The sequence below is a fragment of the Raphanus sativus genome, chromosome 6 (assembly GCF_000801105.2).
Source record: "Raphanus sativus cultivar WK10039 chromosome 6, ASM80110v3, whole genome shotgun sequence".
NCBI classification, from domain to species: Eukaryota; Viridiplantae; Streptophyta; class Magnoliopsida; order Brassicales; family Brassicaceae; genus Raphanus; species Raphanus sativus.
The window spans coordinates 17,602,299-17,629,542 of record NC_079516.1 but is presented as its reverse complement, the minus strand read 5'-3'; the positions used below and the strand labels follow the sequence as shown (position 1 = coordinate 17,629,542).

The window sequence follows — 27,244 nt, the reverse complement described above, 5'->3', positions numbered from 1 at the left end:
AATATCCATGTCTTCCTTTTATCAACTCCCAACCCCCAGTCTTCAACTAGAACCACACCACATGAACTAGAACCACACCACATGTTTGAATTCGAATGATTATGTTATCTTTCCAAAATAAGTCTTATCTATACCGCAAGTTTAGTTTTGTAATACTGTCTACGGTAATAAGATATGCTAAACGTAAGTTCGTGTATTATGTTTCAACACATATTCAGTTTGCCCTAATTCTCTTGAACGTGTATACTCCTCCAACGGCCAAGGAATCAATGAAAACGCAAACACTAGAAATAATATTCATACATATATGGTTATAGCATATACAATGCTTTTATTCATAACATCTTCAACGTCTAAAGTTTGTTCCGATCACATAACTCGAACTGGAACAAGCTTGAGAGGTACTTTCTTGACGGTAGTAAGAGTACCAGCTTCTTCTGTGTCGATATCCTTATGTGTCATTCCATCAGGAACACTCCAATCAAAGAAGTAAAGTAAGTTCAAGAGTCCCAACTCAACAGTAGCTATCCCCATGGGCATCCCAGGACACATCCTTCGACCAGAACCAAATGGTAAGAGCTCGTAATGTTGTCCTCTATAATCCACAGGGCTGTCAACAAACCTCTCCGGGTTAAACTCTTCTGGTTCTGTCCAGAGTTTGGGATCTCTTCCTATCGCCCAAGTGTTGACCAAGATCCTTGTCTTGGGGAGAATATCATAGCCTTGAACTTTCATGTGAGACATTGTTTCCCTTGGGAGTATAAGAGGAGCTGCTGGGTGTAACCTGAATGTTTCTTTTATTACCAGCTGCAAGTAAGGAACTTTATCGACATCTTCTTCGGTGATTGTCTCCTTATTGTTGCCAAGGCACTCTCGGATCTTGTCTTGAACTTTTTTCATCAATTTAGGTTTTTTAGCGAGCTCCGTCATTGCCCATATCATGGTGATGGCCCCTGTGTCTATCCCTGCCAGAAATATATTCTACAAACAAGATAAAACCTAAGTTAAAGCTAAAACAATGATCATGTGAATATGTTTAAAGAAGTTAAAGACTTCTTGATTTACCGCGAGAAAGCCCTTGATATGGTCTACCGTGAGCTTCAAGGAATCATTTTTGCCTTGTTTATGAATCACATCCAACATTGAATCGATGATGTCTTCATGATCTTTGGTTCTTCCAGGACTCAAGTGGTCATCAATCACATGCTGAAACAGAGTATCTAGCTTCAAGAAAACATCGTTGAGCCTCTTGTGCTGTCCAGAGAGCCAGTCAACAAGCCATCCAAGACCAGCAACAGGAAAAAAATCAGAGCAAGTGAAACTAGCTAGGGCAGTCTCGGCTTCGAACACAAGCTCTTCGATCTTATCCTTATCGATGAGCTTGCTCTCGTGGAAGTTCTGTCCCAAGGCAACTCTAAACAAGATACTAGCAGTTAGCCAGAAAAGGGTTTTGCTCAAATCAACCGGAGTTCGATTCACCGCAGATTCCGACAGTTTCTTGACAAGAAAGTTACATTCTTCCTCTCTTATATGCCCAAACGACTGAACCTTTTTCAAACAGAAAAGCTCACGTACCGCGAACTTGCGACGCTCCTTCCACTCATCACCGTACGGCGTGAAACCTACATCTTTAAAGTCTCGCGAGAGTAGCCTTGTCCCCACGAGCTTAGGTCTGCTGCAACAGTCTAGGTCGTGAGTTCTGAGAACTTCTTCAGCTGCTTCTCTTGATGTGACTACAACCACTGGTACAAACCCGAAGTGAATAAGCATCACAGGCCCGAATCTTTGGGCTAGACTTTGAAGTGACCTGTGAGGCAGCTCTCCGATTTGGTGTAGGTTTCCGATGACCGGGAACGTAGGAGGGGTTGGAGGGAGATTCCATTTGGATTGTTTAATCTTCTTAACGAGAAAGATTAATGTAACAAAAGAAATGAAGCAAAAACAGAGCAAAGAGATCGTCATTTTTCTTTTTCTTTTTTTGCTATGGAGAAAGTGGAAATGATACTCCAACACGGAAACTTGAGCACCTCGAACTCATGAGCTATTATTGAGTATATATCAAGAATAAAAATATAAAATAAAAAGGTAGAGAGAAAATACGGAATCTGACTGGAATTTGAATTCTATTTTTTATCAACAATCATTTGTCAGTTTGTAAAATGTCTAATTTTCAAAGCAAATATAAAATTTAATTATTTAACAAAAACATTTTAATATAATAGTTTTATTTTGTGGCTAAGAAGCCTATTACGGTTATCAAAGCGTTGGAAGTGGTCACGAGGGCATGGTCGCATGGATGGAGTATTGCTTTCTTCTTTTTCAATACTAGTTTAATACGACAACTTGTCTCCCAACTTGTGGTTGCCCATGCGAAGTAATCTACGAGTAATTGTTAGGATGGTGCCCAACGGTTTAGTAGTGGCTAAGGATATTTTTTTTTTTTTTTTTTTTTTTTTTTGATATCTCTGGTGTCTGGGCAGCCACTTTCCCAAATATCCCCCGAAGGGATCCAGCGCCCCAGCAGTAAGGATGTTAAATCGCTGTGGCCGGGTTTCGAAGCTGGGTGGCGGGCACCTCAGCCGAGGTTCCATTACCACCAGGCTACGAAGCCCGGTTAGTGGCTAAGGATATTTTAAAATAAAAATGGTATTGCTTACGAAAATCATTTTACCTTATTTATGGTGCTTACAGAGCATCAAGAAGAAAGTCGCTTAAGCATCTATCTTTTTTGTTTCTTGAGTTAAATCATTTCCTTTCCTAAGATGGCTACTCTTATTCTACGATAATCCATATAGCAGCTGCCCAAGCATTTGCTCACATTTGAGCTTTTCGTTTTCTATGGTTTATATTTCTTGTTGAGTACTTCCCAGTCGTCAGTCTGTTCGTGGATATGATATCCATGTCGAAAGGTCTCTAAATGTCAATGTGAATCAGATTAAAAAGTTCATCACAAATGTTATTAATTATGAGATTGAAAAAGTATGTGTTTTTATTTAGCCTCTGAAAAGGGATAAAAGTAGGTTTCAGTATTTTCGGAGAGTCAGGGTTCAGTGCTATATATTAATAAGAACTCGGATAAAAATATTATCTTTTAAGATATGCAAAATTACTGATCGGACAATAAAAAGATATGTAAAACTACTGTATAGTGATACTCCTTGTAAAACAGAGAAAATATAAAAAGAGAAAAACATATTTTCACCAAAAAGAAGAAAGAGACAAAATATGAATAATGAGTGTTTTTGTCTGAAAATGTTAAGAGAATATGAAATCACGAGTTGTTTTCAACAAAAATAGTTTGGTTGGTATATACAAATGATAAAATAATATAATTAATAACTATAGTGTTTTAAATTATCAATTAGAAAACAATTATGAGAACCTTTTAACAAAAAGAAATCTAGAAAACAATTATGAATGTTAACATATCCCAAATTACCTTCCCAGCCTCGATTTTCTTTTTCAAAGACATCATCTATCTTATCCTTTTAATTTAGTTTCTTTCAGTGACGTAACGGATGAGAACTTCTTTTCGACAAAAAGGACAAAAAGAAATATGCATGTGTTATAATTCGAAGAAAAGAGTAAAAGTATAATATAACTAAAGTAATGTAACAAATTTGCATGGTTTGGAGTGAGATTCCATTTGGATTGTTTAATCTTCTTAACGAGAAAGATTAATGTAACAAAAGTAAAAAAAAAAAAAATGTAACAAAAGTAACGAAGCAAAAATAGAGCAAAGAGATCGTCATTTGTTTTTCTTTTTTGCTATGGAGAAAGTGGAAATGATACTCCAGCACGGAAACTTGAGCACCTCGAACTCATGAGCTATTATTGAGTATCAAGAATAAAATTATAAAAAAAGGTAGAGAGAAAATACGGAATCTCACTGGAATTTAAATTCTATTTTTTATCAACAATCATTTGTCAGTTTTTAAATTGTCTAATTTTCAAAGCAAATATAAAATCTGCTCACTTCTAGAACATAAATTAGTTTGGGGCACATAGTATTATTTATATATAAGTTAGGGATATAAAAATAATTTTATAGTAATTACTAGAGAAAATGAAAAGGAGTGTGGAGCCTGTGCCACATGACCCACACCCCCTCCTCACCTAAATCCACCCCTGAGTTTAATACGACAATTTGTGGTTGTCAATGCCGAGTAATCAGAGCTGGTCCTATATTTTTGGAAGCTACAAGGCAAAAATAAAAATAAGGTTGAAATAAAATCATGCACTAAGGTAGAATTGAACAAGCCCTTCTTACAGTAGAAAATAACCTTAGAATCACTAGGCTAAAGACATATTTTACGAAGTTTATGGCCGATTAAATACTTATTATTGTGGCGGCCGGAAGCCCATACTTCCTTCGCTTGGGTCCAGGGCCGGCACTGCGAGTAATCTACGAGTAGTTAGATGGTGCCCAACAGTTTAGTGGCTAAGGATATTTTAAAATAAAATGGTAATTGCTTTATTAGTTAAGAAAATCATTTTATCAATATATTAGTAAGAGCAAGGATAAAGATATTAATTTTTTTAAGATATGTTAAATAACTGGTCGACAATAAAATGATATGTAAAATTACTGTAGACTGATACTCCTTGTAAAACAGAGAAAATATGAATAATGATTTTTTTTGTCCGAAAATGTTAAGAAAATATGAAATAACGAGTCGTTCTCTACAAAATAGTTTGGTTGTTATATACAAATGATAAAATAATATAATTACTAACTATAGTGTTTTAAATTATCAACTAGAAAACAACTATGAATGTTAACATCTCCCAAACGTGTGAAAGGGTGAGAGTAACAATAGAAGATAGGGGATGGTAGAACCTCTTTCTTCTCTCTAGAAGTTTTTTTGAGAGAGAGAGATTCGTGGTGGTCCCCGACTTCTTTCCTCCTTTTTCTGGTCCGTGACGTCGACTCCAGTACATGGCGATCCTCTTGGCGCGATGTAGTTGGCTCTGCCCCGGTGGTTCGCGATCTCGTCGACGGAATCATCCGGTTTTAGGTGATTTGATGGTGTAAGATCGACAGTTAGGGTCGACTGGAGATCCGAGAGTGAGGTTTGTTTGGTTGATATGAAGTGAAAAATAGGGATTTGGATGAGATCTCGATTAATATCGATGGATGCTCTCCGGATCCGAGATGCGTTGTGAAGCTGATGGAGCCTGATACATCCGATACAGTTGTCGGAGGTGGGCTTTTCGGTGAGTGGAGATGAGTTCCCGGTGGATTCCGGGAGAAAAAATGATTTATAATGGTTTGATGGAGAAGCTTGAAGTCAGGAAAGAGAGATGTCTCGTGTTTTCCGCGACGGCTATGGTGATTCGCCGATGAATTTGATGGCAATGCAGGTCTCTCCGGCGAGATTCCGTCGGTGTTTTGGTTCTCCGGCGTCGGCTCCGGCCGGGAGAGATGGCTTCGGTGGAAGTTCGATGGGACGCGTGTATCCTAGGTTGTTTGAGGGTTGGACACGTGTCCTTTGTCTTGTCTAAAACCGACGCGTGTAGTCGGTGTTTTGTTGGGTTGTTTTTTAGTTTGGGTTTTGTTGCCTTTTTGACTTTGGGTCTTTGTCGGATATCGTTTGTAGCCCATTTGTGTTTTGTTGGGTTTCGGTCTTTGTTTAATAATATTATCTTTAGAGGAAAAAAAAAACTTCTCCCAAACGTTTTTTTTTCTTTTTGCCAAATTTCCCTTGGATCAATACCTTCTCAGCCTCTATTTTCTTTTTCAAAGATATCATCGATATCTATCTTATCCCTTTAGTTTAGTTTCTTTCAGTAACGTAACGGATGAGAACTTCTTCTCGACAAAAAGAAATTTGCATGTGTTATAATTCGGAAAGAGTAATATAATATATGAGTTGCGTAACTAAAAGAAAAACTAGACTAAATTGGCCACTAGCTAGCCAGGATCCAAATGTTTAAGAAATTCAGAATGTTATGCGAACAATGGTCTAAATTCAAAATTAAAGATCGACTATATATTATTATTTTCCGTGAATTTGAACAGAACTAAATAACTGGGTACAGCATGGAGATATTGAGATATTAATTGCAAGTTTGCAACGTTGAAAGCTAAACTTCATAATTATTGAGATATTATTTTATATATTGAACTGATAGATATAAATTATCTAGTAAACAGTTAATACCTGGAAATTTACAAATGATTAGTGCATAATTAAGTAAAGACATATGAGTGCAAATATGTACAGTTGAGAAGTTTGCTTTTGACTTTTAAGCAAATGAAATTCATGGAATTGGGTGACGTAATAGACTCTTTGCTACTCTCTCCGTTCCAAATTACTTGTTCTTGTAGAGCAAAATTTTTATTTTAAAATAAATATCATTTTCGGTTTTCAATGTAAAATTTATTGACAATACTCTCTATTTTATTTTTCTATTAGTTGAAATATTGTTAGATGTATTGATAATAGTGTTTTATTTTGAAAATGTATAAAATTAAATGTTTTCTTAATCTGTGAGCATAAATGCAAAACGACAACTAGTAAGAAACGGAGGGAGTACAAGATATACAAAACTTAGCCATTCATGATAATCTTGTAGAAGAAAAGTTACCGACGCAATAACTTTAGAATTTAATTTTCTAGGGAACAGAGCCCTTTTTCAATCCAAACAATAACAATCTCAACAAATGATTAATACTAACTACGATTTCAACTAAATTACAATTCAAAAATACTATCTAAATTTTTTAAAACATGCTAAAATTTACATTGATTATAACATAATTTAGTCAACTGTTAAAAAACAAAATGACGTCGTTTTGTTTTAGTCTTTTTCTTTTAAATATGCTCATTCTAGAATTTAAATCCGTGCATTGATACATTTTAAGAGAAACACTCTAACCACCGAGACAAAATTAAATGTTTGATATATTATTACAAATTTGAAACTACATGTAGTATAATTCTTCATCTTCTCCAAATAAAACTTTGGTGATAACTTTCGGATTTTAATACATTAACATATTTATAATTACTATATCTTTAATATAATTATATTATACTAAAATATAAACAATATAATATTTAAATTAAATTAAATATAATTAAAATTCTGAAACTATTTATAAATTTTATTATATAATATATTTTATTTTTTTAAACTTGAATGGTATTAATCTTTTATTTTTTTAAAAATTAATATATTGTAATAAATATTTTATGTTTTGATATATATTAGTTCTTGTTTACTGTGTCTAATATTTTGAACAAAATATTTCAGTGAAAAAAGGTAAAAGTCATTTTAACACAACCAACATTTTGAACAAAATATCACAAATATATTATATTAATTTTTAAAAGAAAAAATTACCATTAATTTTTTTAAAATTACAATAATTTATATAATAAAATTTTATAAATAGTTTCAAAATTTTATTTATATTTAATTTGTATCATTTAAAATATTTATTATTTATATTTTAGTATAATATAAGTTTATTAAAGATATGATAACTAAAAAACATGTTAATGTATTTATACAAATAAGAAATAATTATCACCAAACTTTTAATTGGAGAAGATGAAAAAGTATAGTATTATATGTAGTTTCAAATTTGTAACTATATACAAATATTTACCTTATTCCAGTGGTTAGGATGTCTTTTTTTAAAGTGTATCAGTGCATGCGTTTGAATCCCAAAATAAGAGTATTTTATTTAAAAAAATTAAACCAAAACGACATCATTTTTGTTTTTGTAACAGTTGACTAACTTTTGTTACGGTCAATGTAGATTTTGACACTTTTAAAAAGTTTAAATAATAATTTTAAATTATAGTTGAATTAAGGTCATGTTTAGTACTGATCATTGAAATTATTTGGGTCGAAAGATGTTCTTTTCCCAAATTTCCTATAAGGCTATATGATCTTCCAACATTATCCACGGTGGTCCACATGTTTGATTGATTGAAAACCTAACATAGCTTCGAATTTAAAATTCAAGTTTCTTTCTTGTTCTAAAAAATTTCCCAAAATCAAATTTATCTTTGAAATTTATGAATTTTCAAATTAAAATTGAAAGATATTTATCATCAAAAAGAATTTCAAATCAATCTTCAAAAACTTTTATATTTTATAATTTTTATTGTTAATAAAAATTAAAAAGTCATAAGAACTTTTATATACCAATAGAGATACAATAAAAATATGATTAGCAATACTAATTGATAAAATCTTATATTCTAACATAAAATACATAAAAATATATAAAATAAAATTAAATCATATATAGTCAACTATTGTATTCAAATTGTTAAATAAAGTTTTCTATCATTTATTTTTAGATTACAAATTAGAAATATTGATTGACGTTAATAGCTTATTTTATATTTTACATAAAATAAATAAAATAAAAGTTAGGACTAAAATGATAACATTAAAAATTAATAAGAGTAACTGGAAGACATAAAATTGAAAGGACCAATAAATGTGAAAATTTAAGTATGATATTTTGAACAGTTCCATTTTCAAAACTTCAAATTTGAAGTTTATTTTGAAAAAAAACTCCATTACTAAAGTTTCAAAATTCTTTTTAGATGTTTTTAGAGAGAAAAGGGTATCATTTATATTTTTCCGATATTCACTTTTTTAGAGGATGAGATATTTTTTTGTCGTTTATATATAATTTAATCAATAGATCGATTATCATTTACATTTGGACAGATTTTTCTGTTTGTTTGACGGTTTTGTTATATTTTTAATCTTAAATTGGATCTGTTTTCTACGATTTCTTTGTTTTTTTTTTAATTTGGGATTTAATGGATTTAATTGTTCGTTTCTAAGAATATTTTCTTTTTTTATTCTGTCATTTTTGATATTCAAATTCGGCCAAGAATCGATTTGTAAATAGGGGTTTGTGAAATATCAAACTAAATTCCACTTTGGAGAATTAGACAAGAGTGTCTAATATATAAAGATATGTCTAACTCTAAACAGTAACGAGACATTTTGGGATGAATTCCAAAAGTAAATCTATATGAATAATAAAGAGTTGGACATGAGCTTTAATAAACCCAACCATTGGTATTAGAGCTTTAAGTTCTCAAGATCATTGTTTAGATGAGGAAACTATTCATCGATGAAGCACTGTTTACAGTGATTACTGTTCATCAAAGAAAAAAACAACGTCAAAACCGAGCAATGGAAGATGAACCTGTATGGACAATTAGAATGAAGAACTTGCTTAAAGTTCATAAGGTGTGGAGTATCATGGAGACAACAAAGAAACAGAGAAAGCATAAGAAGCCAGCTGATATATAAGAGGAGTAGGAAGAGCATGAATACCATGTAGGAGATTTTGTGTGGGGAAAATCAAGAATCATCCATGGTGGCCATGTCAGATATAAGATCCATCAGAAGCTTCAGATTTAGCGTTGAAGATAAAGCAAAAGGGAAGTTGATTGTGCGTATTTTGGAGACGGGATATTTGCTTGGTGGGGTCCCTCGCAGTTGAAATCGTTTACGGAGAGATTCAACGAGTGTTCTAACGTAAGCAACTCAAGAGGCATTGTAACTGCAGTGAAAGAGGCAGTTGAAAAGATGGGTAGACACATGGAGCATTTATTGAACGTGATTGTTCAGATAACCGTGTTGTTAAGAATGCTGGGATAAAAGAAGGTGTTGTTCTTCGTGATGTGAGAAGAGAGATGTTTTTTTCTCTTCTGTTTGGAAAACCCGAAGGGATTCTTCAAGATGTTAAAGGATTTGAAGAGACGTTTAGTTTCAGCAGTTTGCTTGAGCTTGAGGATGTGAAGAGGAATGTGTTTGCGTTTTACCGGTATAAAAAAGGGTATTGCTTGACTGGTTTCCTGAGCCACAATCAGTCCCGAGAAATGAAGACAAGAAAAATGATGATGAGATGAAACTGAGAAGGTAACAAAGACAAAGCTCCAAACGTAAATACATTGGGGATTACTTGTTGCTTGCAGAAGAAGAGGGAGAAAGGTTATTGCTAAGTTTATATAATGATTCAAGAAACTTCCAAGAGGAAAGTGAATTAAAGACATTGATACTAGCTTGTGAAGATGAAATACATTCCATCATAAAAGATGAGACATGGTGCTTAGTGGATCTTCGGTACATAATAAAGAAAAGTGCTCTAAATGGTCATACGAGATCAAATGATTCAAAGTAAAAGGAAGTGAAGTGACATATGGTTTAGGACATACAAAGAGAGCTTGGAGCAACAAACAAAATCAAGTAATTCTTGAGCTGCGTTTTAAACAACGTTCCAAAGATTCATCGGTTTATAGGAAAACTATGAGTAGCTGTCTCAGATACATGAGGGATGTCGACGGTCTTACGACCAGACTGGAGCTATCTTGCTGTGTGAGGATGATAAGATGCGATATGAAAAGATTTGAATTGTTTCATGGAACTACAATTATGATACATGCAACTGCTGAGATACCAATTGTTGAAGATATTGATAGAGGTCACATAATTGACTCGGATGATGGAAAAAGCGTGGCAGGATATATCTTTTATGATGGTGAAAATTCAATTACTTGGGTTCAAGCAGACAAGAGACTGTTGTGTTACTGTCACATGAAGCTGAAGACATGGCAGAGACTGAATCTATGGAACAAGCTATATGGCTTCGAGAGTTACATCGGCATACATCTGGGAGTGAACAGAGAAGCGATATTGTGATGAGAGCATTCAGGAAATTGAAGCTTAAGGAGATGAGAGGTATTGATGAAGACTTGTTGAAAATGGATTTCAATCTTAAGGGGGAGAATGTTGGATTAAGCTTGAAAGAAAAAGAAACTCTAGATGTATGTTAAAACCTAATCCTACCGAATTATGGTTATTGGAAAAGATTAGGAAAAAAGAAATATAAAATATGTTAAGTTCATAGAGTTTATGAGAAATCTAGTCTCTATATAAGAAAATACGAAAGTGCGGTATAACTTATGAGTTTTGTGATTGAGAGATTGATAGCTTAAAGTTTTGAGTTATTTTTTTGAGCTCAAAACCTATGTCTTGTACCAATTGTTGGCTCAAAAATTCAAAAATTGAAAAAAAGAGAGGTTGGTTTATAAGAAATTCATAAAAAGACCAAATTATCTTTCAAGATATGAATGAGATCCTTCGAATTATAAATAAGAGGTATGTTTGGCAAAAATCAAATCAAAAGAGTCTGGAAGTCAGTTGGGAATGTCTGTGCACATGCACTTAGAAACAATATAATTTAGTTTCACGTGGCTTGTATAATTCAACAAGTGTTGACAGTTTTTTTTTTTTTTGGCAAAAGTTGGCCTTAAAATGAAAGCTGTGAATATTTTGCTACGAGTACAGATTTTTAATTACATTAAAAGTCCATTGAGTCGGACCGTAGATATTCATCTCTACGCAGCCGAATAAAAACGTCAATGAACTGGGCCAGACATTACCGAATTTCAGCCCAACAAAATTGGATAACGTGTAATGTTAGGCTAATTCTTGTGTTCTTATATCTTTTCACTTGTCATGACTGATTAACTTGACTTAAAGATGATTTAAAAAATGATTTTGAGAAAAAACAGGTTAGGTCTACAAACTTCATCACACTATATCGATATATGCTGGTTATTCGATGCTAAGACTGCAATTACTCTACTGTATTTATCCGTACGTCTAAACAGAAACAAGTTAATTTTAAATGTATACAAGTAACAAATCCTGGTTCGAACAATAAGCAAACAAATAAATTATGGAAGCAGATAAGAGACGAACAAACGCTATTAATAGATCTGGTAGTGTTTTCAGTAATTAAGAACTGGCACCAGCTCAAGAGGAACTTTCTTGGCGATGACGAAAGCTCCAGCTTCTTCCATTTCTATGTCTTTAATTGTCATTCCATCAGGCAAACTCCAATCAAAGAAGTAGAGAACGTTAAGGAGGCCAAGCTTCACAATAGTCATCCCCGTGGCCATCCCAGGACATCCTACAACCTCCAACGAATGACAACAATTCACAATACTGATCCTTGTAGTCTATATAGGGTTATAAAAAAACCTTGGGGATAAACTCGTTAGGGTTCGTCCAACAATTGGGATAGCGCCCTATCGCGTAAGTATTGATCTCGACGCCGGTCCAACAGATATAGTAGCCCTACTCAAATTTTAATAAAATGTGCCCCTTTTATAGTTTAAAAATTAAAAATATATATTTTCTAAAATATTCTCAGCTGAAAAAACCCAAAAAAGATTGTGGACCCTAATCCGTCACTTCCTCTGCCTGTGCTTTAGGCCGGGATTGTGGATTATATTCGGGAATATTATAGCCTTGAATCTTGATATCTGACTTTGTCGGGGAGCTGGTGGGTGTAATCTAAATGTTTCTTGGATCACAAGTTTCAAGTAGTGAACTTTCTCTAGATCTTGTTCAGTGATTTTTTATTTATCGTCTCCAAGGGTTACTCGGATCTCTTGTTGGAGTTTCTTTATCACTTTTGGATGTCTGGTTAGCTCTGTCATGGCCAAAATCATGGTGAAGGCTCCTGTGTTCACCCCTGCTAAAACACATCCTGAAATCATAAAACAAACATATATTACTTAATTATCATTTCAAGTTATATAAGTCTTATAATATTGTAAGATATCTAAAAATAGAAAAATGAAAGATTGTTTTACTCATGGACATAACTTCTAGATGATCATGTGCGACTTTAAACGAACCGGCTTTGCTTTGTTTATTGATCAAATCCAACATAACACTAAGGATATCTGAATGATCATCAGATTGTTCGGGCTTCAGATGATCATCGATCACATGTTGAAAGAAGTTACTAAGTCTGGCAAAGGCTTTGTGCAATTGTGTTGGCGAGAGATCCGGTCTATAACCCACCCAAGACCCCCGGGGAAGAAGTCAGTGAACGCGAACGTGCCAACATTGGTCTCAGACTCGAGCACAAGCTCTTCAACTTTGTCCATATCAACAAAATCAAACATGAGAATGTTTTAAATAAGACAAAAAGAGTCAATAACAAAAGGAATAGAGAGAAAATCGACATTCTTGATCTGATCCTTCTTCTTTTTTTCTTCCTGTTTTTATTGTGTGTTGTTTTTAGGTAGGTTTGTGTTAGAAAAATTCTTGGGTTGACACCAACCTATAGTTATTTTAGATTCTATATCTTTAAAAAGATAGAAAAATAAAAAAGATTTTATCAAGTTATATTATGTTTTTAAAATAAATAAAAAATAGTTTTAGTTACCAAAATAAAATAAAAAAGAATTCTTTTAATATTGTTAACACCGTCAACAAACACAAAACTCTAAATCCTACATTCTAAACTTTGGATAAACTCTAAACCTTTGGATAAATCCTAAACTCTGAATCGTAAACATTATAAACTAAATCTTAATAACATTAAACTCTAAATCCTTAATCCCAAACCCTGAATTTTTGGATAAATCTTAAACCCTAGAGTTTAGGATTTATCCAAGGCTTTAGGTTTAGTATTTAAAATTTAGAGTTTAGTATTTAAAATTTAGGGTATAGGTAAGATAAAAAACATAAAAAATAGTAATAGTTTTAGAAAATAATATTATTAACGCCATCAGCAAAATATTAAACCCTAAACCCCAAATTTTTGGCTAAACCTTGAACCCTTGGATAAATTATAAATTTTATGGTTTAGGATTTATCCAAGAGTTTAAATTTTATGGTTAAGGATTTAGGTTTAGTGTTATTAAGATTTCGTTTTTAATATTTATAATTTAAGGTTTAAGATTTACCTAAATGTTTAAGATTTATCCAAGGGTTTAGTATTTACGGTTTAGTGTTTTGTTGACGGCGTTAACAATATTAAAAAAAATTGGTAACTATTATTATTTTTTTATTTATTTTAAATACATAATATAATTTGATAAATTTTTATTATTTTGTTTCCTTTTTTTAAAAGATGCTGAGTCTAAAATAACTAAATCTTATTGATTAGTGAATTTAAAAGTTCACCCAAGGATGTGAATCCAAGAATTTCTTCTCAGTCAGGAATTAAATCAAGACGGCCCTTTTAACTCAGTGGTAGAGTAACGCCATGGTAAGGCGTAAGTCATCGGTTCAAATCCGATAAGGGGCTTTTACTTTCTTTAACTTTCTATATAGTAACAATTTCATTCGAAAGGCTATAATTTCGAATTTTTTGAATTTAATTCTAATGAATTTCATTTTAATAATAACTAATAATAAAGTGAGAGAGTAATTTAGAAAATACTCAGTGTGTTATGAGTGAAGAAATATTAAGTTTTTTTTGGTCGATAGTGAAGAATATTAAGTTAACCTAAGAACATCCGCAGTAAAGAGATATCGAGATCGTGTACGTCTCTTAGTAAATAGTAACTAGATTTTGGTCCGTTCTTCGAACCAGTTGATAAAATATTTCATACAAATAGTTAGTGATTTTATTAGGATATACATTATTAAGTTTCAAAATCTTATTATATCAAAGAAAACAAAATGATTTTTTAGTTAAAGTTATATAATTGATCACTTAGTTTATTTGAAATTTTATAACATTATTATATTTATTCTTTTTTTTTTTTTTTTTTTTTGACAAATTCTATGTGTATTTTATAATAGTTATATTTGTTGAATTCATTAAGTGAATTTTGAGATAATTTAATAGTATAGATTTCTATGGGGTTTAATAATTTTAGCTGTGTTTTTGTGAGTAAGACACATGGTCGAACGAGTAAATCCGGTAACTGTATATAATTCAATTTAAATTCAGTTAAAATACAATATTGGGAAACCAGATAAAATTTGGTAAAATTCAGAAAACTTGTCACTCACCCGCAATCTAATACTTGTTGACCCAATAGGAACCCTTATAAATAATATTTTTAAAAATATGATTCAATTTTTGATATACTTTATAATAGCATGTAAATTTAAATAGACATATTTAATTTATGATTCTTCAATAGTCTGACGATTGATATATTTGGTATATATATTTAGGCCGTGTATAATAATATAGGTTCTGTACCTTCTATTTTTAATGTTCTGATTTTCCTAATATTAATTGCAGGTTGGTTAAATGCAAACTAATATGAGTTTTTTAAAAAAAAATTTGTTAGAGTTATGGTTTAAATTGACAACGACCACATATACCTTTATAATTTTTAATGTAAAAGAGTAAAGAAAAAGAAAACATATGAAAGGAAAAGCTGCAAGATGGAGAAGTTTAACATAGTTTTGTAAACATCAAATCTCAGAGAAGCTGGAAGTGAGTCTACAAATTTCATGGAAGTTCGTAAAGCTTTCAAAATATATACGATTGTCTTGATTCATGTTAAAAAGTTTAAAATATATTTATTTCTAGAAATCTAGAAATTAGTGAAATGAAATGGTGTGACAATCTTGTTTAACTAGATTTTTCAAAATATTTATTTTTAGTAGCATAGATAAAGACATTTTTATAATTACTTTTTAACAGTTAAACCAATAAATAAATTACATTTGTAGATTTTCTTGTGTTTGGAATACTTTTAAAAAGAATCATTTTCTATTATTGTTTTCTCTCCTTACTTTTTAATATTTTTTATTATTTTAATTATGAAAAACCTTATGAAGTACAGGTCCAACCAAGTTTCCCACTTGGGTTTTTAAATAAAAGAGTAGAATATAATATATCCGGTTCTTAAAGAGGGATTTTCAAAAACCACCTCTGATCTTTAAGTTGTCATTTTCTAAAAGAAATAAATTTTAATTACAAAATTATATATAATTAAAATATTATTATTTTGAGATTAAAACCTATTGAGATATTTACTGATGGAATTACCCTAAAAATATATCAAATGTATATCATAAAATTACGAGAAACTCAAACGAAAATTTTTACTTTTTAAATTTTCAGTTAGATTTCCTATTATTTTAAAATATTTACAATTAAATATTAAATTTATATGTGCATATATGTATATGTATTTTGAGGACTCAAAAAGATAATTCTTTACTTGTAAAAAAGAATAGAACATTTGGGAATATCTAACTAAAAGTTCTTAAAATATTAAAAATACATATATTATAATTTAATAAAAATTATAAGAAACTCAACCCAAAATATATCATTTGAAATATTTTGAATTAGATTTTTCATACTTTTGAGATATCTCCAATTCAATAACACTATTTTTTAGTATATTATAGATATATTAATATTTGGGTTGAGAATTCAATGGTAATGGAAAGAAACTTCCATCCGAGTTGCTCTTATACATAGATACTTCCAGGGGCGGAGGTAAGAAAAGGGTAGGGGGTCAGCTGACCCCACCTCATTTTAAAAAATATATGTATTTTTTAGATAAATAATGTGTTGACCCCATAAAAATATTATTTCTGACCCCACAAAAATTCAACACACTAACACAAAATGATAAAATATAATTATCTAACTAAATGACTAAATGGGTCCATGGAAACCAATTCCCATTAACCAAAGTTGAGTTCATAATAAGTTTAAACCCAATTTAAATATAACAATAATCACTAAATTTTGTTAGTTGATTAAAATTAAGTATTTTATTTTTGTTAGAAAATATAAAATTCAGAATACAACTTTAAAGATCTGTCTTTATTTCTTCATTTTGAGTTAATTATGTCTTCTTTTAATTTTTCTATATTTTATACTTTATGAACTTCAATTATAATTAAATTTCAAAATTTCAAGATTTTTGTTAACTATACAATTTGAATATTTTTAACTTCAAATTTTATAAAAATTTAAATTAGGTTAGTTTATCAAATAAATAATAGATTCGTTTTGAATTTTTTTATTTACTAGATAATGATAATTATGTTAATTTATTGCATAATATTGAAAAAATAATATTATAATATGATTTTAATAATTAAAAAATAAGATAAAACAAAAAATTTACAAAAATTTCTACCTTTGTTATTTGAATGTAAGCTTATAAAGAATACATAATTCTAGTATGAAAAATTACATTTGCAATTTTTATACTTAATACATGTTTTATATATAATTTTTTTGTTGACCCCGGTAGAAGAAAGTTCTGGCTCCGCCAATGGATACTTCCATACCTGTATGGTGTTTACGTTGACTGAGTCGAAGACTTTTTTATGAGATTAAAAAAAGTTTACGTTGACTACATGTAACTTTTGCTAGTAATAAAGGGAAGCTGACTACTTATCTGGTCCACTACGCATGTCGTCTACGACATTTAATCTCCGAGGTCCGGCGGCCAAAATACTATAGAATCAGATTGCATCCGCAAACTTACATTAAACCAGTTTATATAACCGGTTTGGTTAAAATGTATAAATACTTATAGCCAGTCTAATCATTTAAGTGAAATTGATGAGTTAAATGTATTACAATTGTGGAAGTCCCTTTGTCCGGTGGTTTGACAGTTCGATTGCTTCTATATCTGGAGGTCTGGGGTTCAAACCCCAGAAAATACTAAATTATGCAGATTATGGAAAAACAAGTTACATGAGATCTTCAGCTTGGTGCAGGATGTACCATTGAACATGGATCTTATAGGACGGCTCAGAATGGTGCAGTCATGCGTGTATTCTCATAGGATGGTAGAATTGTCGGCTGCATAATCGTCTTTGTAATATTCTCATCGTTGTAATAGCATAATTAATCGATCCAGACGTTAAAAAAATGTATTACAATTTTATTTTAAACCGGCTTAAGATTAGTTACCATACTCTCAAGTTTCATCTTCGTTGAAGATTAATATTTCTCTCAACAATTATTATTAGTTTCTAATAATGCGAATACTTACATTAACTAAGTTTGATTTTTTTTTTTCAAATTTACAGAAGGGTTAGTGAGGCATTCTCTGTATTGAATGGCTCAGTTAGGTCCAAAATAAGCATTCCATCATTCAAATAATACTGTTTGTAGAAATCAATATTTTTAGATTTAATAAAACAAAACTGTCTTCAAACTCTTTTCATTATTCTAAGACTCATGAATATTGAGCATTCAACATATTAATGTGTTTAGGTTTTAAAAACTTTACATAAAATGAAAGAAATGAATTAAATGAAAATAATGAAGATATGCTTTTAAAAATTCCTATAAAGGATTACTAATCTATTTTAAGTAATCCATTCACTACGATAATAACTGTATATAAACTAGAGAAACATATATTGGTTTCTAAGGCATATATAACTAGAAGACCTTTAACTGCTAGGTAGATTCTTAAAAATTGTTGCTAGAACTAGGCATGGGAATTAAAATCCGGATCCGCGATTCGATCCGGTATCTGTTCCGATCCAGTTCCAAAAGATTGATATCCGGAGAGTCTGGATACGGGTAGTGCTTCTACGTATGCAGATAGTGAAATTTTAGGCCGGGTATCCGGAATCGGATCTTAACCTATTATATATTTAAAATATAATTATATTTATATATGTATACCATATATAGTTTATATATAAAATAACTAAAATTATAATTTTATTAAATTTCAATGATTTTTTTTTTTAATAATTTAAATAGACTAAATAAATGGTTAATTAACTAATTTTAAATATTTTTTTTAAAGATTCGTATCCAGATATCCGCAGGTATTCGGATTTTAGTCAGGATATCCGGAAGGCTAGAATCTGGATCCGAGCAATTTTACGGATCCGGCCAATCCGGATCCGGATATCTTAATATACACCGGATATCCGGTCCGTCCCACCTAGCTAGAACTACTTCTTATTAAATATACTATATCCAATCGTTCTTTCAGAAAAAAATGTGGCCATATGTTGCATAGATAATTTGATATATATATATATATATATATATATATATATATATATATATATATATATATATATGGTCAATATCTTACATACACATGGTAGATATAGATAAATATATAGTTGAACCTTGAATATATTATAAAAAGGTAAGTTAGAAACTATGAATCAGTGTTGAATAAAGAAAAAGAACTTTCGAGTTAGTCTTACTTTTACCAGGAGTTATGTACTATTGAGAAATGTACAATATTTTAATTAAATGAAAAGGAAATTAGAAAATATATTTGTAAATGTAATAATATATATCTGATTATATCTGGGCTAACGAATAATTTAAGCAAGTTATATCAATATGCACTGTTTTCTAATAAATAACTATATCTTGGCCCGCCTAATTGGACGAGTATTTGTTTTATGTTTTTAGTTTTTTGTTTATACTAAATAATATATTTGTAATATTTAAACATAAATTTAGATTAAAAATCAATATTTATAGTTATCATAAAAATTAAAATTTTAATAAAATATTTTGATATAAGTTTTAAATTTCCTTAGTAAAATAATATAGAGGTGAGATATATTTTTTTCCAATTTAAAAATCTTAAAATCCCTTAAAATAAATTTATAAATACATAAAATATATGAACATATTTGGAACTAAAATAAATTTATTAAAGAAAAATAATCTTGCACTGTTGTTGTTTATTCTATAGCTTGACCCGTAACCGTATAAATATTTGTTTTCACTTTAATTTTTTTATATATATGTATATATATGTATATATATATATATATATATATATTTTTTAAATTAATATTTATTACATAAATTTTAATATAGCATTTTAAAACAAAATTTTTATTTATTACTTTGAATAATTATATTTTATGATTAAAATCGTCTATTATATCACAGTGTAGCATATAAAAGTCAATTATTTATAACTAATTAGACTTATATTATGAAAGCGTTATACTAATAATACATGAATAAATTATTTTTATGTGAACTCGGCTGGATTTTACGAGTTCAAGACGTTAATTTCAGAGGTTGTGGACACTGAATGCTACCGTGAAGGGATCAGTCTAGAAGCAATTAATTTGATATGCAAACTAGATGTAAAGAGAATAAATATGTAACAAATGTATTCTAACCCCGATTAACTTGTTCTAGATCTCAAAGAGTTAAGAGCATATTTCGGTTAGCTTTTTGTATCACCACGTGTTTTCCTAAGCATATGTTATCCTCACTTTCTCATTAAAAACCATAACTAAGATACCAACCATCCTAATGTTTCTCAGTGCTCAAGGATTTCTATAATATGTATAGAGTTCTCAATAACTTATAAACAAAATAAAACATCTAACCCCATAAAATGTTAAATTTCATTTTGAAGAAACTTTTAGGCTTTTATATATTTTTGAACGAAAGGCTATTATATGTATATCTTTTTGAAAATCTAGAAAGTCAGTCACGTTGCACACAATAAGATGGTACGACCAAGATCGAAAATTCCATTTTATTTCCAACCTTGATAGATTACATTGACGGTCAAATGTTCAAATTAAATACTATCCACACCATATTGACCAGCGAAGGGAGAAGACCAAGATCTCTTTGTGTCTGATCTTTTCATTAGGAACACAACAAACTCGAATGCTCAGAAAGTTTACTCTCTGTTTCCAACACAAGCAGAGGAATCCTTCATATGCGACCGAACCAGATGGGAGCGAGCGATATAATAATTTGGACGCCCCTAGCTTCAGGAATTTATTCAACGAAGTCAGGGTACTTTGAAACAGCAAATGCAGAGGCCATAACTATGCCTAACTTCAAGAGAAATACAGAATTCAACTGGATAAAAAATGTGTGGACCATTACAACGGCCCTCAAGATCCAAATCTTTATTTGGAAAGTACTACAAGAAGCTTTATCTTTAGGACCCACACTCCAAAGATGTGGCTTACTAGCTGAGGCTGTTACTTGCTCACGCTGTGGAGAAGCGGAAACTGCAATTCATATCTTTCTCAATTGCAGATTTACCAAACGAATCTGGAAGATCCTCCCCCTCAACAGACCTACTGATCCAACTACTTTCGACTCCTTTGAACAGGCCATTGCTAAGCAAGGTATGATTTGTCTTCCACCCTACGGAGTGAGTATTGATCTGTTCCCTTGGCTTTGCTGGTGTATATGGACAGCTAGGAACTCTCTGATCTTTGAGAAACTTGATCTTAGCCAAGAAGATATAGTATGCAAATCCCTGCACCTAGCCAGAGAATGGAAAGAAGCTCAACTTCCAAAAGAAGTACAACATTCACTCCAACCGAGACCTTCCCCAACTTTAGATCAGGAGGCTGTGACTTGCCACACGGATGCGTCATGGACACCAAAAAATGGGGAAGCAGGCTTTGGCTGGATATTTTTAGACTCTACGGGGTAGGCACTCGGAGAAGGATCCTCGACGGAACCCCATGTGGCTTCTGCGCTCATGGCAGAGGCCATTGCTATTCGTGAAGCTCTGCTACATGCAAGGCACTCCACTTCACTAAAATCTCCATTCGCTCAGATAATCAGGTGCTTATCAAAGCACTCAACTCGAAACAACACCCGGTGGAAATCTATGGATTAACACTGGACATCGAGTCTCTATCATCTATGTTTTCTTCGTTGCATTTCGCCTTTATCCCTATATCTCTAAACTCTGTTGCTGATAAGCTTGCAAAATCAGCATTATGTAACTCCAACTCTTCTTTGCGTTGAGGCTTTTATTTAAGTAATTGGTCCTTCAAAAAAATTGATGTAATTCAATAATTTATAAAACATAAACTAATATATTTAACATATGATAAGATTATTTTATAATGAACGGTTATTCTATTACTCAAAATTTGAGATGGTGTAGGTAACTAAACCGAAACAAACCACCAATAAAACAAAAAAAATTATGGAAAGACCTCGTAGTCCTAACTTATAAAAAATCCAAAATCTGATTCGCGCTCGTAGAATATGAATGATCTTGAAATTCGGAAAGCATATCTACAAAATCTCTATCTTCTCTAACTTTGTAGCAAAACTTGGCCAAATATAAGATTTTTTAATCATGGCGATCAAATCTTTGTAATCCGTCTCAAATTTTTGACATGTCGAATGCTGAAGCATACTTTCCATTGCCCATCTTAGTGCTTCCACTTTAATTGCAAGGTAAACCCTCTCCGTGGATAATTTCATGTCTCCATTAGTTCAACCTTCTCCAAACTGTCAATCCAAATCCATTCATGTCCACTAAACGGTGATATGGCTGATCATGACGCATCTATCATTTAGATATCATTCAAGCTTAAGATTTGAGGTTCGTCAATACTGTAATCACCAATAGGTGACACCGTCTCGTTTGCATTGAACCAGGCTTGATACTCGATCTCTACTTAAGAACTAGTGCCGGTGGATTTCTATGTATAATAATTTAATTAAAGTGAAAATAATACTTTATATCTCAAACTAGTGTTCAAAACGAGTTCATATAACTCGTCAATTAATAAACTCAATCATTTAACTTGTTTATTAATTGATCTTAGTCAAGAATATAATTACGTTTATTAAAAATGAGTTAAACTAAGGGTCCGACTGAAAGACTTTTGTTTAAAACGAGTTCATATAACTCGTCAATTAATAAACAAAAGTCTTACTTATAAAATACTTTTTGATGAGATAACTACGGTTAGAAACTCCTACTGAGATGTACTAACCAATTGGTATGTGTATAATTTGAAATGATAAATAAATTTTATTTTTTTATTCTTTTCTTATAAGATTTATATTACATCATTTTTAATCTAATAAGAAATGAAAAAAAATATATATACTTAAATCTTATAGAATGTGTGAGAATATTACTTTACTATTTCATTTAGTGATGTAATGAAAGAAAAATATATATGAAATTAAAAATGATGTAATATAAATCTTATAAGAAAAGAATAAAAAAATAAAATTTATTTACTAAAAATATTTATGATAAAAATAATATATATTTATATAAAGGTTATATAATTATCATGGGATAAAAAATTAATAATTTAAAAAGTTATTTTTTGTTGCAGAAATCATGTTATTTAGTTTTAGAAATATAACATGAAAAAGAGAAAAATTTAAAGTGACTTTAGCCATTTCAAAAAAAATTAATGCTGCAAAAATGTGACTGATGAAGTTTAGATTTTAAAACTTTTGTAAATTTCTAAAGCCATGAAAAACCTAACGCCAATCGGAATCTAAGTAAACTGATGAGATTATTTTTACATCCCTAGAACTATGGTCTGACATGCACCTTTTTTACAAGAAATTATATGTATAACTATTTTCATATCACATGCATTTTTATTTAATAAATAAAATATACAAATTTGTAGTTGCAATAATTATAGTAATTGAGGAGATTTATATTTATACAAAAGTCCTTGTCAAAAATATCCAGTAATACTTATATATATATATATATATATATATGTTTGACAATTTCTTTTTGACATCTATATATTTGACAATTAAGACTATTATTTTTAAAAATACTGAAATGTGAAGTCAAACTTAAGGAAATAAAGCAGAATTCTGATTTTCTAGATCTAATAGAGTAATCGAATACTTTAATTTTTTGTAATGAAAATGTTCGATGAAATTTTATTATATTGGTAAAAAAGAAAAAAAATAAAGTTTGATTCAATTGAGATTTCATAAAGTTTTAGACTATCTAACAGTAATATTTAAAGGAAACTGAAGTAAAAAAAAGGAAGTTCTAAACTGAAATAGTAAACCATAATTTTTTTATGTGAAAAACATTTAAGATGTTAGTTTTTCCAAAATATGTAATAAAATTAGAGAGCATTTTACAAACTCTAAGAATCATAAACTATTTTTTAATGTAATTCAAATTAGTATCATCACAAACTAACTTCTCTTTATCAATATTTATATCATTCCATCTGGAAGATATTAATAATGTATATTGTTTTATAGAAATAACTATCATTGTTTAATTTCATATAAGTTAAGTGGCTAACCACTTGATTCTAGGGATGGACATTTTACCCGATACCCGAACCTGTATCTGAACTCGATTCGAAAAACCCGATTCAAAATCTGAAGTGAAATAGCAAAATACCCGAACAGATATAGATTTAGGAAATATTGGATATCCAAAGATAACCAAATATATGTATACTTACCCTTATATTTCTAGTTTACCTCTCATTTTATTTAAAATATTTATATTGATTTTACACATATTTTAAGATCATATAATATACATATAATTACAGAAAAAGTGATTTGATACTCAATTAAAATGAATATCAAGCTTTTTGTTTCATTTATTAACAAAAGTTACATCCAAATTCTAAAACAATAGTCAAATTAACGTCTATTTATTTTTGAAATATTACTTCCAAATCTATTAATCATTCAATCTATTAAAAAAATCAGTTAATTGAAAGCTAAATTTTTAAATACAAGAAACTTAAAAATGAAAATTTATGTTTTTTCTTTCAAAATCTAAATATCCGAACCTGACCGAAATAACCGAATCCGAATAAAAAATACCGAACCCGAACCGAATTACAAATTTACCTGAACCGGTTGTACACCCCTATAGATAAATACCCGACCCCGAACAGGTATCTGAATGCCCACCTCTACTTGATTCAATGGAAAAATGCATGAGAATTTTAAAGTTTTTATTCTATGGAGTCAATTTTTCAATTTATGATGCTTATCTAAGAATTTGTTCAATGGGAATTTTCCCCTTCAAAGTTCTAAAAACTCATATATATGATATATACATTCACATGTATAAGTATACGTTTTTAGAATTTAAAAGGAGAAACTTTCATTGAACATGCTCTAAAAACATTTCTAATCCTACTCTATATCTTTTTACTCTATATCTTTTATTCAAAATAAAATTAGAAGTAAGAAATATTTTAAATTTATTTCTTACTATATAGTAGAGTAGAAAATTGGTTAACTCTATAATTGAACTATGTTTTCATTATTTGTTTATTACTCTATTTTCACTTCAAAATAAAGTAGAATTCGAATAAAATTGAACTCCAACAAATATCTTACAATTAAGCAAATAAAAATAATAAAAAGAAAAAAATTATATTAATTATTAATAAAATCTCTAAAACTCGCATGAAGTATATAATGACATATGCATAATATAAATAATTTGTTTCTATTAATATTATATAAATTAATAAAATAACTTAAAATATCAGTAAATGACAAATGGAAATGCTTTATGAATTTTAGATTATTCATAGACAAAATAGTAGAGGTTCATCCCATCAGACACGCGCCATAGAGTGAGTCGCCATTACTCGACTTTTCTAATCCAATAAATGCATGACAGTGATTTAGTCAAAACTTTACCACTAGCTAAATTAGCTATACTTCGTTGTCTATTTATTACGCATCGTCCACAACTCATTGCTCTTCACTCCAAAACATATACGAGAAACCTACTAAAAAGAAAAGAGAACTAAGCAAGAAATGTCTATCTTTCTCTATTTCATCCTACTCTTACCTCTCCTTTTAATCTTCTTGAAACAGATCTCACCTTCTAAAGGCAAGCTTCCTCCAGGACCAATAGGTCTTCCCCTCATTGGAAACTTGCATCAACTTGGCAAATCTCTCCACAGATCGTTCCATAAACTCTCTCAAGATTATGGACCCGTGATGTTTCTTCGATTCGGCGTGGTCCCCGTGGTTGTCTTTTCCACAAGAGAAGCAGCTGAAGAAGTTCTCAAGACTCATGATCTCGAGACTTGTACTCGACCAAAGCTATCTGCGACCAAGTTGTTCTCTTACAACTACAAAGACATTGGATTTGCTCAGTACGGTGATGATTGGAGAGAGATGAGGAAGCTTGCAATGCTCGAGCTCTTCAGCTCGAAGAAACTAAAAGCATTCAGGTATATTAGAGAAGAAGAGAGTGAATTGCTCGTCAAGAGACTCTCGGAATCTGCCGAGACACAAACTCTGGTGGATTTGAGAAAAGCTCTTTTCTCTCTTACCGCAAGTATTATATGTAGACTCGCTTTTGGGCAGAACTTCCACGAGTGCGATTTTGTTGATATGGACAAAGTTGAAGAGCTTGTGCTCGAATCTGAGACCAATCTTGGCTCATTCGCGTTCATTGACTTCTTCCCCGCGGGTCTTGGGTGGGTTATAGACCGGATCTCTGGCCAACACTCGGAGTTGCACAAAGCCTTTGCTAGACTTAGTAACTTCTTTCAACATGTGATTGATGATCATTTGAAGCCCGGACAACCTGAAGACCATTCAGACATCATTAGTGTCATGTTGGATATGATCAATAAAGAAAGCAAAATCGGTTCGTTTAAAGTCACCTATGATCATCTAAAAGGAGTTATGTCGGTGAGTAAAAACAATTTTTCACTTTTCTATTTATTTATTTTAAATATCTTAAAACATTCTCCGGATTCTCTCTCTCACCATGTATTTTCTGAAATTTACTTATAAAATACTTTTTTTTGGTCAAACTTATAAAATACTTTTTGATGAGATAATTACGGTTAGAAACTCCTACTGAGATGTACTAACCAATTGGTATGTGTATAATTTGAAATGATAATTAACTAATATATACTTGTTTTATGATCAGGATGTGTTTTTAGCAGGAGTCAACGCAGGAGCAATCACCATGATATGGGCGATGACAGAGCTAACTAGACACCCAAAAGTGATGAAGAAACTCCAACAAGAGATCCGTGTAACCCTTGGTGACAACAAAGAAAAAATCACTGAACAAGATCTAGAAAAAGTTCACTACTTGAAACTTGTGATCCAAGAAACATTTAGATTACACCCACCAGCTCCTCTCTTACTCCCAAGAGAGACCATGTCTGATATCAAGATTCAAGGCTACAACATTCCCAAAAACACAATGATCGAGATCAACACGTACGCAATAGGGCGTGATCCCAATTGTTGGGAAAACCCTAATGATTTCATCCCCGAGAGATTTGTCGATAGCCCTGTCGAATATAAGGGTCAACATTACGAGCTGTTGCCATTTGGTGCTGGTCGCAGGATTTGTCCCGGGATGGCCACAGGGATAACTATCGTTGAATTAGGTTTACTTAACGTTCTCTACTTCTTTGATTGGAGTTTGCCTGATGGAATGAGCATTGCAGACATAGACATGGAAGAAGCTGGAGCTTTCGTCATCGCCAAGAAAGTTCCTCTTGAGCTAATTCCAACTCCACATAAATGGTGAAGTGGTGAAAAAAGTAAACGATATTTTACCAAAAAAAAAGAAATGTAAACGATATGCATCGGTCACTTGCAGTTGGTTCGATTTTGATTTTCTTTTCATGAGCTGTAACTGGTAGAATTATGTTTCATACTTTTCGTAATTAAAGTAAGAAAATAAAATAAGTTTAATTTAAAAACCTCTGT

At 31.0% G+C, this 27,244-nt stretch overlaps 3 protein-coding genes, 1 non-coding gene and 1 pseudogene across 4 annotated transcripts; 3 read left to right on the top strand and 2 right to left on the bottom strand.

Annotated features, from left to right (window-relative positions):
• Nucleotides 1–266: 266 nt before the first annotated feature.
• LOC108807373 (cytochrome P450 71B19) lies at nt 267–2,060 on the bottom strand. The gene is made up of 2 exons (XM_018579651.2): nt 1,066–2,060; nt 267–981 (listed from the first exon to the last, which is right to left on the bottom strand). Exons 1-2 carry the CDS (start codon nt 1,960–1,962, stop codon nt 370–372), a joined length of 1,509 nt encoding a protein of 502 aa, XP_018435153.2. The 5' UTR covers nt 1,963–2,060; the 3' UTR covers nt 267–369.
• A 9,662-nt stretch (nt 2,061–11,722) lies between these two features.
• On the bottom strand, nt 11,723–12,971 carry LOC108807969 (cytochrome P450 71B21-like; annotated as a pseudogene).
• A 1,058-nt stretch (nt 12,972–14,029) lies between these two features.
• Nucleotides 14,030–14,101, top strand: TRNAT-GGU (transfer RNA threonine (anticodon GGU)). The gene has a single exon. It is a non-coding gene; the product is annotated as a tRNA-Thr (tRNA).
• A 6,242-nt stretch (nt 14,102–20,343) lies between these two features.
• LOC130495963 (uncharacterized) lies at nt 20,344–21,607 on the top strand. The gene is made up of 2 exons (XM_056987641.1): nt 20,344–20,892; nt 20,965–21,607. Exons 1-2 carry the CDS (start codon nt 20,472–20,474, stop codon nt 21,204–21,206), a joined length of 663 nt encoding a protein of 220 aa, XP_056843621.1. The 5' UTR covers nt 20,344–20,471; the 3' UTR covers nt 21,207–21,607.
• A 3,639-nt stretch (nt 21,608–25,246) lies between these two features.
• LOC108806179 (cytochrome P450 71B22) lies at nt 25,247–27,237 on the top strand. Its single transcript, XM_018578223.2, has 2 exons — nt 25,247–26,200; nt 26,448–27,237. Exons 1-2 carry the CDS (start codon nt 25,313–25,315, stop codon nt 27,060–27,062), a joined length of 1,503 nt encoding a protein of 500 aa, XP_018433725.1. The 5' UTR covers nt 25,247–25,312; the 3' UTR covers nt 27,063–27,237.
• The last annotated feature ends 7 nt before the right edge of the window (nt 27,238–27,244 follow it).

Excerpts from the sequence above, each read along its gene's own strand:
- LOC130495963 (XM_056987641.1), top strand. The coding sequence starts at position 20,472 with ATGCGACCGAACCAGATGGGAGCGAGCGATATAATAATTTGGACGCCC. Across the intron at positions 20,893-20,964 it reads ACAGGCCATTGCTAAGCAAG|CTAGGAACTCTCTGATCTTT; the intron begins GTATGATTTGTC and ends GTATATGGACAG.
- LOC108807373 (XM_018579651.2), bottom strand. The coding sequence starts at position 1,962 with ATGACGATCTCTTTGCTCTGTTTTTGCTTCATTTCTTTTGTTACATTA. Across the intron at positions 982-1,065 it reads ATATCAAGGGCTTTCTCGCG|AATATATTTCTGGCAGGGAT; the intron begins GTAAATCAAGAA and ends TCTTGTTTGTAG.
- LOC108806179 (XM_018578223.2), top strand. The coding sequence starts at position 25,313 with ATGTCTATCTTTCTCTATTTCATCCTACTCTTACCTCTCCTTTTAATC. Across the intron at positions 26,201-26,447 it reads ATCTAAAAGGAGTTATGTCG|GATGTGTTTTTAGCAGGAGT; the intron begins GTGAGTAAAAAC and ends TTTTATGATCAG.